This window comes from Scomber scombrus, chromosome 4 (genome assembly GCF_963691925.1).
Source record: "Scomber scombrus chromosome 4, fScoSco1.1, whole genome shotgun sequence".
Taxonomy (NCBI): Eukaryota; Metazoa; Chordata; class Actinopteri; order Scombriformes; family Scombridae; genus Scomber; species Scomber scombrus.
This window is the reverse complement of record NC_084973.1, coordinates 25,806,294-25,819,072: the sequence shown is the minus strand read 5'-3', so window position 1 is coordinate 25,819,072 and position 12,779 is coordinate 25,806,294. Positions and strand designations below refer to the sequence as shown.

At 40.2% G+C, this 12,779-nt stretch overlaps 1 protein-coding gene across 3 annotated transcripts in view; it reads right to left on the bottom strand.

Annotated features, from left to right (window-relative positions):
* Positions 1-916: 916 nt before the first annotated feature.
* The window catches only part of taok3a (TAO kinase 3a), a 73,510-nt gene continuing 61,647 nt past the window's right edge, over positions 917-12,779 (bottom strand). For all 3 annotated transcript variants that reach the window (XM_062416982.1, XM_062416981.1, XM_062416983.1), the window contains 7 exons: positions 11,754-11,990; positions 10,482-10,610; positions 9,283-9,486; positions 8,391-8,630; positions 7,635-7,847; positions 6,923-7,105; positions 917-2,413 (listed from right to left, as the gene is read on the bottom strand). In XM_062416982.1, coding sequence (XP_062272966.1) covers positions 2,252-2,413; positions 6,923-7,105; positions 7,635-7,847; positions 8,391-8,630; positions 9,283-9,486; positions 10,482-10,610; positions 11,754-11,990 — 1,368 coding nt within the window. In that variant the 3' untranslated portion in view covers positions 917-2,251. The remainder of the gene's footprint in view (positions 2,414-6,922; positions 7,106-7,634; positions 7,848-8,390; positions 8,631-9,282; positions 9,487-10,481; positions 10,611-11,753; positions 11,991-12,779) is intronic.

The window sequence follows — 12,779 nt, the reverse complement described above, 5'->3', positions numbered from 1 at the left end:
TGCAGCTGATACTTTTCCTTTTTTTTTTTTTTTTTTTAAACTGCGTTTATTAAAAACGCCAAAAATTCTTTATGTTCTATAAAATATAATCCTGGAACATAAACAGTGATTGTGAATGTCTTTTTCCCCCATCATTGTTCTCTGACAGCTTCATTAAGGATTAATCAGACATTCATTAATAACTGATGGGGAATTATGAGCCAGAATATGAACAGTATGTAAGGGTTAAGGATTATTCTGTGAGTATGATTAAATTAAAATAGATAGAAAAAGTCTTTGGGTTAATAAAGGTTCTTCAGTAATGATGGAAACCTAAATAAGATGAGTTTGGTTTTTGGGCCTTTTCCATTCCTGTAAAAGATCAAATGGTGACAGTAAAAGTTTAGTATCAGTGTGTAGACTGTTTATCACAATAAACTTTACTCATGTTTAACCAACAGATGTTTCACCAACAGATGTTTCTAACCCTTGACCTTGTAAACAACTGGGTTTTTTATTTACTGTGTCCTCAGATGGCTTTCACTGCTTCTGATTTGTCCTATACACACTGAATTGTTTCATTTTCATTCAATTATCATTTATTTCAGTTTTTTACGAGTTTAATCTCAGATGTGGGCAGCGATTCAGAGCTGGATTTTATGCTTAAGAAGCTTTGTTACAGAGCAGAATATTTAAAAACCAAATGGCAACCTGTGCACAGTAAAGATGATTAAATGTTGCGGACTTATTGTGTTTCCAGCTAAGAGGTCACAAGAGGTCACAGCAGCTGTGTGAGCTGCACGATGCCCTGAAGTGAAACAAATACGTTTTACAGTGTTTTAAAATGCAAATTGAATCTTTAAAACTACATTATCTCCTGATTTTTTTTACTAGCAGTGGATATAATATGAGGACAATAACAGCAACACCCTTTGTTTGTGTGATGGGCACTTTATTTACAAATATAATTAAAAGCTCTTGACAGATTCATGCTTTCTTTTAACCTGGAAAAAAAAATTAAAGTGCATGCAATAATAAAGCATCATACTGTTCTGGTTTATAAGAAAATACACAGCTTAAGAGTTGTTGTTAAAGCGAAAAAAAAAAGAAGAAAAAAAGATCAAAATAAAAATCCCATTGATAGATGACTGAACTTCACATACTATCTGAGGAGGGGGGAGGAAAAAAAGCGCCTTTAAAAAGTTTTTTATTTTTTTTGATTGGTGTGACAGTTAAAATACAATATGAAAATAAGTAAAAGCTCTCCATAAATCCTTCTATACACAAAGTACAGGTCCCCCCCCTTCCCCTTCCCGCCCCCCACATGAAGCCCTTTGTGCTAGCTGGGAGTTGGAGTTCACGTGTCACATGGATCATTATTCACATTGGCTGCCAGTGCAGAGAAATCAGTAAGATACACATGTCGAGTACCACGATTCACCGTCACCCTCCCCTCAGTAATCAAATTCACCTGAAAGATATTAAATCGCATATTAAAACGCGTACCTGTATGTATATTGTGATATTTGTCTCTCAAAAGTATCAAATTATTTGAAATTTGTCATAAAAATGTCCTGATGAACAAATACCAAAAAAGAAGCAGCTTCGGAAGGATCAGCTGTTTGATTTATCGCTTTTGAGAGATTTATTTTTTGCACCGCTTGAGACCAAACAAACCCTAAACAAACAAAATAATGAATCACCTCTTAAAAAAAAAAAAAAAAAAAAGCATGGTCCTGGAGTAATTTCGCTCATCAAACTGCCCTTGTTTTTCTCTCCCTCCTTCTCTCGTTTTTGTTTTTTTTGCTCTCCCACTTTTAGTCACACCAAAAGTGTCATCATTGCACAAGAAACAAGAAACACTGTGACTATGTTATCAGTATTCTTACAAAAACATGACAACTACAGGAAGTTATCCAGCATTTTTTTTTTTGTCATCTTGTGACACCACGAAAGGCAAGGAGGGGGAGGAAGTTTTAGGTGGGTTGGGGGAATGGGAGAGAGAGAGAGGGGGAGATAGAGGGAAGAGGTCATGGGGGCTCAAACCTGCCATCCACTCTGTCTGACCGGCCCAGAAAACTCACTGGAGCTGATTCTGGAGCCGTTTTTTATGCGTCTGTGTGTGTTTGAGTGAGGGCGTCAGCAGCACCTGCACTGTCAGGTGAGTTCAGGTAAAATGAGAGGAGGGTTTGTTCTGAGGCAGACGGATGCCCGGGGGACTCCGACGAGAGATGGCGACCGCGGTGGCAGCAGCAGTAGCGGCGGCAGCCCCTCATCTGTAGTCGTCCTTGGGAAAGTCCAGAGTGCCCAGGTTGCCGAAGCCGAGCCGCATGCTCTCCATGTCGAAGGTGTCGATCTCCCGCTCCTGGCGCTCCAGCAGGTGCTTGATGCGGTCGGTGCGCTCCTTCTGAAGGGAAACCAGCTCCTCTTCAATCTGCAGGAAACAGAGGAATGAGAGATATAACTCCTTGAATGCATTAAGTTTGTTCTTTTTTCAAGTTTTTTTGTGTGCAAGCAATTAAAAACATAGACATTTCTTAACAGTAAAGTTTTAATTTAAATAAAGTTTGGTTGTAGTTATTATGATGGATTTGGTAGTTGTAGTTTTATTTTATACATTTTTTTTCTTCAAAATTTAAATTTTTATTTTGGAAAAACATGATTTTTATTAAAAGGTACAATAACAAACATGTTTTGAACTCAGATAAAAAATGAAGTTTTTTTCAAAATTCATTCTTTTTTTAAAACTTACACTTAAACAATGCAACATCATTATATCTCTGCTTTTAACATTAATGATGACTCTACTCCATTTACTCGTTTCAATAAGACGTGTTAGTGAGCTACAGCGCACAACACCATCATCCCATAGGGGCCTCACTCATCGATGTTATTAGTTACACCTGTGTTTGACAAGTCAAATTATCTGCAACATCACAAACCGCCACACGGGACTCGTAAGGAGACAGGTTCAAAAAAATCAAAAATGTTGCCCTCAAATCAGCCCTCCTTGTATAACTAGGACGTGAACTTTATTATGAAAATATTGATTATATCTACAACCAAGTCCAGCTGCCCTCGTTTCAGCCGTCCTTGGACAACCAGGACCTGAACTGCTTTAACCCTTACACGCTTTTTATAATCAAATTTCCTTTAAAAAAACAAAAAAAAACTGCGTTTATTAAAAACGCCAAACATTCTTTATGTTCTATAAAATATAATCCTGGAACATAAACAGTGATTATGAATGTCTTTTTCCCCCATCATTGTTCTCTGACAGCTTCATTAAGGATTAATCAGAAATTCATTAATAACTGATGGGGAATTATGAGCCAGAATATGAACAGTATGTAAGGGTTAAGGATTATTCTGTGAGTATGATTAAATTAAAATAGAGAGAAAAAGTCTTTGGGTTAATAAAGGTTCTTCAGTAATGATGGAAACCTAAATAAGATGAGTTTGGTTTTTGGGCCTTTTCCATTCCTGTAAAAGATCAAATGGTGACAGTAAAAGTTTAGTATCAGTGTGTAGACTGTTTATCACAATGAACTTTACTCATGTTTAACCAACAGATGTTTCACCAACAGATGTTTCTAACCCTTGTCCTTGTAAACAACTGGGTTTTTTATTTACTGTGTCCTCAGATGGCTTTCACTGCTTCTGATTTGTCCTATACACACTGAATTGTTTCATTTTCATTCAATTATCATTTATTTCAGTTTTTTACGAGTTTAATCTCAGATGTGGGCAGCGATTCAGAGCTGGATTTTATGCTTAAGAAGCTTTTAAGGAGACAGGTTAAAAAAAATCAAAAAGACATTGCAGCTGCACTGTAAACACAGACGTATTAACTTTGTAAGACACTGGTGCACACTGAGGCCCTGCACACTCACACAGGTGGTGGTGCTTATTCTGGTTAATTTGACCTCTGCTCATCATCAAGTACCTTCTATCTAATATCTTTTATTCTAGTTTGGGATTTATGCATGGAAATTTACCTGAATTTACCCCCCTACCTCCAGGTGTTAGATTCTTATATGAATGATCTATCCTTTGTTCCCTGGTGTCCCTTGGGTATCTTTATACAATACATACATATAGGCAGGTTTGTCGTGATTTGTCATAAACACATCGCAAAGATCACTTGATTGAAATGTAGTTATTCAATAATCATATGAGCCTCAATCCTGAGAGGAAGTGCACCTGTAGTGATTCATCATAGGTGTGCAGATCCTCTCGAAACATCTCTCTTTAAGAGCCGTTTTAGGACATCACCTCCTTTCTTTTAGTCTAATATTTACTTTACTATGTTGTTGGTATTTGTCACAGGTGGAAGCAGCTTGCAGTATAATCCAGTTTAATACACCGCAGTGCAAACTGCAGCCTCAATACATACAAAAGAACTGAACCGACAGCTCTGACACAGCCACACTATAACCTTTAGAAAAGGTGTGTTTACTGCAGGGCACGGTGATGGTTTTCATTATAATACAGAGCTGTTCATCGTGTTTTATATCCTCACTGAGCATCCTGTTTGGCATACTATGATAACTGGATGCAGACTTTGAGGTGCACTATTTCTCTCATGAAGGTTCGAGTGTGTTCCAACAGATTCTGTCCTGGCAGGAGTCGTGTCAATCAAACAGCCCGATAAACGCAGCAGACAAATCCACAAGTCCAGACAAAGCCCTGCATGGCGCAGTACGGCAATCTGACACAACTACTGAGCATGCACAGAAAACTCCAGACTCTGACCATGAACCGAACCGGAGGACAATAGTGCTTCTGAAAACCATGACATCATCCTGGTCTGGAGTACAGATCTGCAAGCTGCCAGGAGATGGCGACAGACCACTGCGGCTCCGACAGTCGAGCGGACCCAGCAGGACTGGATCAGGGCGACATTTCAAATGTCTCTTCCTTTGTTGTCGGAGTGCTGTCTACTAGACTGTAGCGATGACGTCGGTCACTTTGGAAGGAGGTGTACTTGGCTGTTTTAATCTTATCACATGTCATTTGTATACATAGTAGGTTGCTTCAATAGTCCCATTAAAGAAGTGTCTGTCTGGTGTGTCATTCAATGGAAGTAGTGGACACAGATGGACAGCACTGTGAAATGTATGTAATAAAATGTAAAAATTATAAAATAAAGTAAGAAAAATATTTGCCAGCTTGCTGCAGAGTGAACAAACATGAATCGGTTGTAATAAGTTGAGATACAAACAGGCCAGCGCTGGTTTCTGCACACCATCGATGCTTAAAGAGAACAGGTCCGGATAGACATTTGCATCCACCTCAGCAGGCAGCGCGGGCATGAAAGCCGACCCAGACAGACATTTATGAGTTCACGCAGACACACACACAGATTTCCCTCACCACAGGTGGTGATGACAGTGGCATGCCTTCCTGCAGGGAGCAGACAACCATGTCTCTCCCACACACTCCTAATGGTAGTGAAATGTGTAGATGATAGTTTTCTTCTCTTACTATGACATTTTTGTCATCTTCTATTTATAATAAGACGCAATTAATACAGTACAGCTGAATCTTTGTTTGTTTTTTCTAGGCAGATGTGCTTAAAATCACTCCAATAGCTCTTAATTTATCACTGCTTTCATTTTGTTGTAACCAATTACAATGTACCTTGTTGTTGTTTCTATAATAGTCACACCATGATGTTTGTCTACGCTATCATGTGGTTCAGATGCATGTGATACAAGTCGTGTTAGAGCAGGATGTTGGCTGACAGAGAGATTATTGTGAACTGTAAACCAGTGTTGTATCAGTTACAGATAGGAAGACTGTTGGATTTCTTAAAAATGTTGTGATGGAGGGATGGTCAAAGTTTTTGTTTACGCCTATTTGAGGTCATGAAGTCACTGCTATTTAATGTTTTAAAGACAGTGACAGATTTCCAGAAAGTTTCCTATTTATAGGGTCTTTAAGGAGCTTTAACTAATATATAAATACATGGTTTGTCCATTCTAGGCCACTGTAGGAACATGGCGGTGCAATATGGTGGGCTCCATGGAAGAGGACCTGCTCCCTAATTCCCACACATTGGTACTGTAAGGGTTCAGTATGCTTCCTATACAGTAATATAAACTTTACAAAGTATTTTAAAAGTATTCCTAGCTTCTGAATATCCACACCTGAGGGCAGGGAAAAATCCTTCTGTCACAGAGACGGGTGAGACGTGATGAAACACATTCATAGTGTTGCACTTGGTTGTACTCACGAGAAGTTTAAATGCTAGATACTTCCTATTCTCTACACAGCTGGATAATCCCTGTAGGAAGTGGATTTGATTGTTGATTATTGGTTTAGGAAAGTTAAAACAATAGTTAGACCAATCTTGACACTGGAAATGTGTGACAAGACGGGAAATTTAGATGCAGTTTTAAGCATACTGACGTCTTTATTTGACTTTTGGAGGACCTGCAGCAACACCAAAACAAACCTGATCCCCTTCCACACATCTACAAGGACCCCATCTCCAACTGCTTTCATGTCTTTGAATTATGAGTCTGACTGACTCAAAAATATTATTTAAACACTTAAGTTAGACAAATTAGATAACTAAAGAGAGAACGTAATTGTCCAGTATATTGAAGATTACAACAGTTTTTTCTTTCATAAAAATGTTGAAACTCAAATTGGTAGGATTTTGTGATAAGAGCCTAAGTTATTTTTCCACAAGAAATGTAATTAATGCACCTTAAGAAAATACAACCACCAGAAAGAGAATTGATTATTAGAACCTGATTAAACTTTGGTACTATTTTCATGCAACCATGTTAATAAAGGCTTTTAGTTTTTGTTTTGTTTTTTACTTTAATGAAGCAGTGTCTCTTAAATTTTGGGTTTAAGTACTGTAAGTAATGCTTCCTTATCTTAACTTATGTCTACTTTAAAATGACTTGAGCGTTTTCCTCCACCACACCTTTTGTTCCAGGTGAGCCCGGCGCAGGGACACCTTCTGCTCCAGCTTCTGCTGCTCGCGCTCGTGTTGCGCCTCGGTCTGCATCTTGATCTTGCTCTGGTAGGCGTTGAGCAGCTCCATCTCCTGCTGCAGCTGCTGCCTCAGGGCCTGGCACTCGGCTTCCTGGGCCTCGTCCAGTCGCAGCTGACACAGCCGACCATGGACCGCAACAGGGGAGAGGGATGTACAAAGAGACAGAAAGAGAGAGAGAGAGAGATGGGGATGTTGGAGCAGGGGGGTGGTGGAGGGTGGGGGAACATGGATAAGACACACAGAAAGAGGGAAAGAGGAGAAAGAGGGAATAGAGACAGAAAGGGCAGAAGAAGGGGAGGGGAGGAGGCAACAAAGGGATGGAAGAGGATGGAAGGGCAACAGGGACATGCAGGACACGGAAAGACAGTAGAAAGGGAAGGAAGGAGTATGAGGGATGTAAATGAGGATGACATACAAAAGAGCAGGAAGAATATAGTGAAATCAGAAAAGATATGAGATGAGGACAGTTAAGGAAGAAGAACAATTGAAAAATATGAGCAACAGGTGGAGACTATTTCATATGTCTTCAATTATGCCTTTCAGCTTTCATATGAACAATCCAATATTTCCCTGGAAAAGTGACAACTGTAGAAAGATATTTATCATCGACTATGACGCGAGTTAACGTCTCTGCACTCACCGCCTGTGAGGCCATCATCTCGTTGATGCTCTGCTCATATTGCTCAGCCAGGATGGCCAGCTTGCGTGTCTGCTCATCCTTCAGGGCCTTGAGCACCGTCTTGTGCTCAGCCTTGGGCGTAACTTCCATCTGGTGGTGGCGCAGGGCTTTGTACTGCTTGGTCTGCACCTTACATGTGTCCTGGAACTGCTTCTTGATCTGCAGCTCCAAGGCCTGGTGGAGGGGACGGAGACGGACAGAGGAGCAGAAAGAGGAGGACGTACAAGGTTAAAGAGTATTCAATCAATTTTCCATTTTTTCATTGTTCTTGTCTCTGTCTCAAGTTCACGTAAATTCACGCCTTAAGAATTCTGCTGATAAAGGTTAAAGGTCTAAAATAGCCAGAGGCAAAATCATGGTTCCAGTCTTTGTTATCCTCAAAAGCAAATTAAAACAGGATGACATTCAGAGATAGAGATGACACATTTTACATGTTCTTTTACCATTTTTCCCCAATTAATTTGTTACATCCATGTTGCATCACTGTTCCATCAAAAACTACCTAAAACAGAAAAGATATTGCTCATGGCTTGCGCCATCTTAGAGGCGGATACAATCTGTCTTTTCAGCCACAAAAGGAACATTTTGAAAATGAATCTTCCGACAGAAACATTTGATGTTACCGTCAGCTTGGATATTTTCCTTTGCCCAAAGACAATAAACACTGCACCTCTGAAATCCTGGATTGATAACTTTACCGTCTTTGGATTGACTTACTTTGAGGTTTTTGGGCTGCTGCCGGAGCTCCAGCACATGCTTGCGGTGAAGTTCCCGCTCACGTCGGTTGTTGTACTCGATCTGGTTTTCCAGCTCCGTCTGGTGCTGCAGGCGGATCAGGTCCATCCGCAGCTTCTGCAGGGTCTTCAGCTGCCGATGCTCCAGTTCCTGGGTGGACTCATCGTGGCGGATCAGCATGGCATGCTCCATCTCTTTCTGGGTCTTCTTCTTGTTCAGCTCCTAATAGGATGAAAAAGAGATGGAAGAAGAAAGGAGAAAGATTCATGAAAGACTTATAGTAGGTGCTATTGATTGAAATTGTTTGTGCAGCTTTTACTTTTTCAGTATTTTAAAATGTGACATTTATATTTTTCAATTTGTAGAAATCAGTGTGCTGTTGTGTTTGCTGAACAATTGAAACATAATTTCCCAATTACACTCTTTATTTTTCTGATTAAGCAAAACATTAAGACTATAATCTAAAACGTGACTCAGAGTTTTGTGTATATTCCCACAGAAGGTTTTTGGACCTTCCTCCAGATTTACACAACAGCTTTTGAGATTATGACATTGTTGCCTTGCTTTACTCTGCAATAATCTCCTTATAAGTAAAAGGACGCACCGAACACCTCTAAAGAACAATGGGTGTGATTTTTGAGGGTGCACACCTGTTTGCTGAGAACAATATTTTGGTCTCATAACCACGTTGGGCCTGTTCACACCAACATTACAATTTTAAATAGTTTCGTCTTATATGGAAAAAAGTTTTACTTTCATTGAATCCATTTACCAGCTAAAGGTATACATGTAACACTTTTTTTTTATTTTATCTTTATATTTTATGATTTATTGGATTGTGCATGATGTATTAAAGTGTATAGATCCTCCACACCTCTCGGATCTGCTCCTGCTCCACATCATGCCTCTTGACCATGACTTTGCGCTTGAATGCGCGGCAGTTCCTGTCGTAGAAAACCCTCTGCTGGGACAGGAGATGGGCCTCCTCCTCTGCCTGGGAGTGCTGCATATTCTCCTTGTGCTTTGACAGACGCTCCTGCTTCTCCTTCTTGGGTGTGCTGTGGTCCTCATTCATCTCCTGAGAAGGGGTGAAAGTTTAAAGCAAGGAGTTGACATATAGTATAGTATAGTTGACATGAGCTTTTAGTAACAAGTACAGAACAGAGAAAGTGCTAGATAGAAGCCAATTAGAGTTTAGATTCAGCTGTGATTGTTAGGTTTACCTGACCATTTGGGATCAAAACTAATCTGTTAAATTGAAATTAAGTGTTAAAATTATCAAAAGCTATTGGATATGTGAGAAACAATTATAGTCTAAACAATCAGAAACCTTCCAAAGTATTTATTACGTAGAAATGTTTTGAATCAAAATAAATAAAAAGAGAAATGGGGAAACAAACAGTGTACAAAGTGTTTGTGGTGACAGCATATGGCAAACTGCAACTGACCTTCTGTTTTGAACTACAGATGACTTTCATAGCCAGAGGAAAGTTGAAAGAAAAAGATAATTTTAGCCAAATTTATCCTCCCTCAGTATGAGTTCTTTTTCTCTTTCATGGGCTTTAAGGTAATCTACAATTCGAGCTAAAGCACTTAACATGAGCCTGATCCCCACTCTCTGTGGTGTCTAATTCCGTTATAGCCCTCAGTTGGTGGGAAATATCTCTCCCTGCCAGCGATGCTTTCTTTTAACTGTGCTGACCTAATTTTGGTCACTTATCTCGTAACTGAAAACACAATGTATCACAGTCCCAGCCCACAGGAGTATTCTCTGGACACTGTTCAGTGTTCAGTTTCAAGGTTGTGGAGGCACACAATGCACACTGCAAGTATGGATTTGTTGTTTTCCTAGTATGCGTGTATGTACATGTGTAGGTACACAGTGAGTAGGCTGAGTGAGTCAACGTAACTTCCAAAAGACCACTTCGGAGGTACTGAACGTGCAGATTTGTGTGGAGGAGGATTGATTCAACAGTAAACAGCATACAGGACCATGTTTCACACACAAGAGGCGTGCGAAGGATCTCGCCCGAGGAGGGGAAAAAAAAGAAGAAACCAACAAACACAGCACACCTCCTTAATCTTCTCCTTGCAGAGCTTGTACTGCTTCTTTTGATTATCCAGAAAGGTGGTCAGCTCCTTCTTCTGCTGGGCCACGATCTGCTGCTGGAACTTCTTCTCATCCGTCAACGCCGTCTTCATCTGAAGGACACATGAAACAAAAGAGGCTGAATACAGGCTGCAAGCTTAGCACTGAACTGTGAACTAATAGTCATGCAATAACTACAATTAAAAAGCTAGATACGTTCATTGTTTCTTTTAAGCAAAACATTTAAATATTCTCTTCTCATTGAGAGGTTTTGCAGTTTTTCTCATATTTATCTACACATCTTATATTTATCTATATATCTTCAGACAATTTAGGAATTAATCTATTAATCGAGAAAATGATTAAATTATTTAGGTGCAGCTGTAAATCTCCTGTTGCCTAACTTCTGATATGTTTGTCCTGCATGTTATATTACAGTTAAAAATATTTGACTTTTTAGATGTCATTCTCTGTTAATAGCAACTGTCAGTTTGCAGACAGATGAAGATATGAAACAGATTGTAATGTGGATATATTTAGGTTGATAAGACATTTAACATTCCTGTTATTTTGATGGACTAAAGTGGTTTAATTTGATTTCCACTTAGCCCAGGCTTACAAAAACACCACAGTGCTTTGGTACACAGTATATTGGTACCAACCAATATTCAGAGCAGAGAATTTGCCCTTCATCTAGTATTGTAAATGTAATGCTCCACAGACATCTAGCAACCTGTTGGTTAAGCTGAGTGACACACAAAGTCACATGTGACATTGTGTGTTTATGTTGCTGTTTACGTGTGCAGGCTGGTCTATATGAACAGATACACTATCTCTCTGGCCGCTGCGGCACGCTGCATGCTAATCACAGAGATATGCCGTTTGTTTTTCAAAGTGTGAAACTCTGTGACCTACTTTGCCCCTTGTGTTTCATTCTATGTATCATTGAGTGGCAGCAGTGTGTGAAATCCAGGACAAATGTTGGTTTGCACATATTGTCAGACTGAAGTAACATTTTTGAACAGAATTAAACATATCAACAATCTTTACTCCAGTAACTATATATAGAATCATTGTAACTTCAACATTATGTCTTCCCCTGTTTTCCAAAGCGGACCCCCGGCCAACTGTTGCATGCTACATGCAGGCCCAGGTGATCATCTGTGAATTGACTTTGGGGTTACAGTAGTTATGCATCCACTCATGCCTAACCCCCCCCCCCGCACACACACACACACACTTCCCGCAAATCCCACCTCCTTCTCAGAGTGCACGGCGTGGCGCTTTGCCAGTTTCTCCAAGTCGATGTAGGCGTTGTTGGCCTGCGTCTCCACCTCCTTCTGCAGCTTGAGCCGGTGCTCGTCCATCTCGGCCTTCAGCTTGTTCTCCAGGGCGATCAGCTGCTTCTGGTGCTGCCGCCGCATGCGCTTGTAGCCCGACATCTGCTCCCGCAGCTCGCTCTCCTGCTCATGCTCGTGGATCTGTTTGGTCACCTGTGAAGAAGGAGAAGTTAGGGGATGCGAGCCATACAAGAGTTGATTTTTAATAAAGACTGAAAAACTATTTTTCCAATGCATATACAACTAATGGAGGGGTTTTAAAATACAAGGCACATCAAAACAACAACACCTAATGTGTAACCTGTAAATATGCAGTATCGATTAGTCTGGGTTACTTTTCCAAGAACTGAAAACAGAATCAATTCAATGTTATTGTATAGCATCATTGTCACAACATGTTTCAACCAATGATCAGGAAGTAAAACACCGTAATAAAGAAATGCTGTGAAAGTCCCTTTAGATGAAGTTACCACTAAAGCCCAACAAAAGCTCTTTCATCTGGCCATCGCACATACACACAGTCACTGCATAGATCAGGCAACCGCTAAGTATATGAAATGTGTTTAAGCCAGATGGAATGAGAAAGAGACAAAATAAAAAACAATATTAAACAGCTACATCATTAAATTTGATCTAAAAGAAAGACCATACAAATCACCACTGCTGACAGGTCTCAGAGCAGCACTTTCTTAACAGGTTTTCTTTTTTCAAAACCTACACCTGATGCACCAACCTGAGGACCGAAAGGGTTCTCCACATCTAGGTAGTACTCGCTCCGCATCTTCTCATAACTTCCACCTGAACTCCTCAGGCCAAACATGATGGCGACTTTAGCCAAATGCAACAGCATCCAGGAACCTTGTGCAGCATCCTATGCCCGACAGAATCCTGTCTGAGCGCCGATGCCACCCTGAGACCCCCCCTTTACTGGAAGAGGACCCC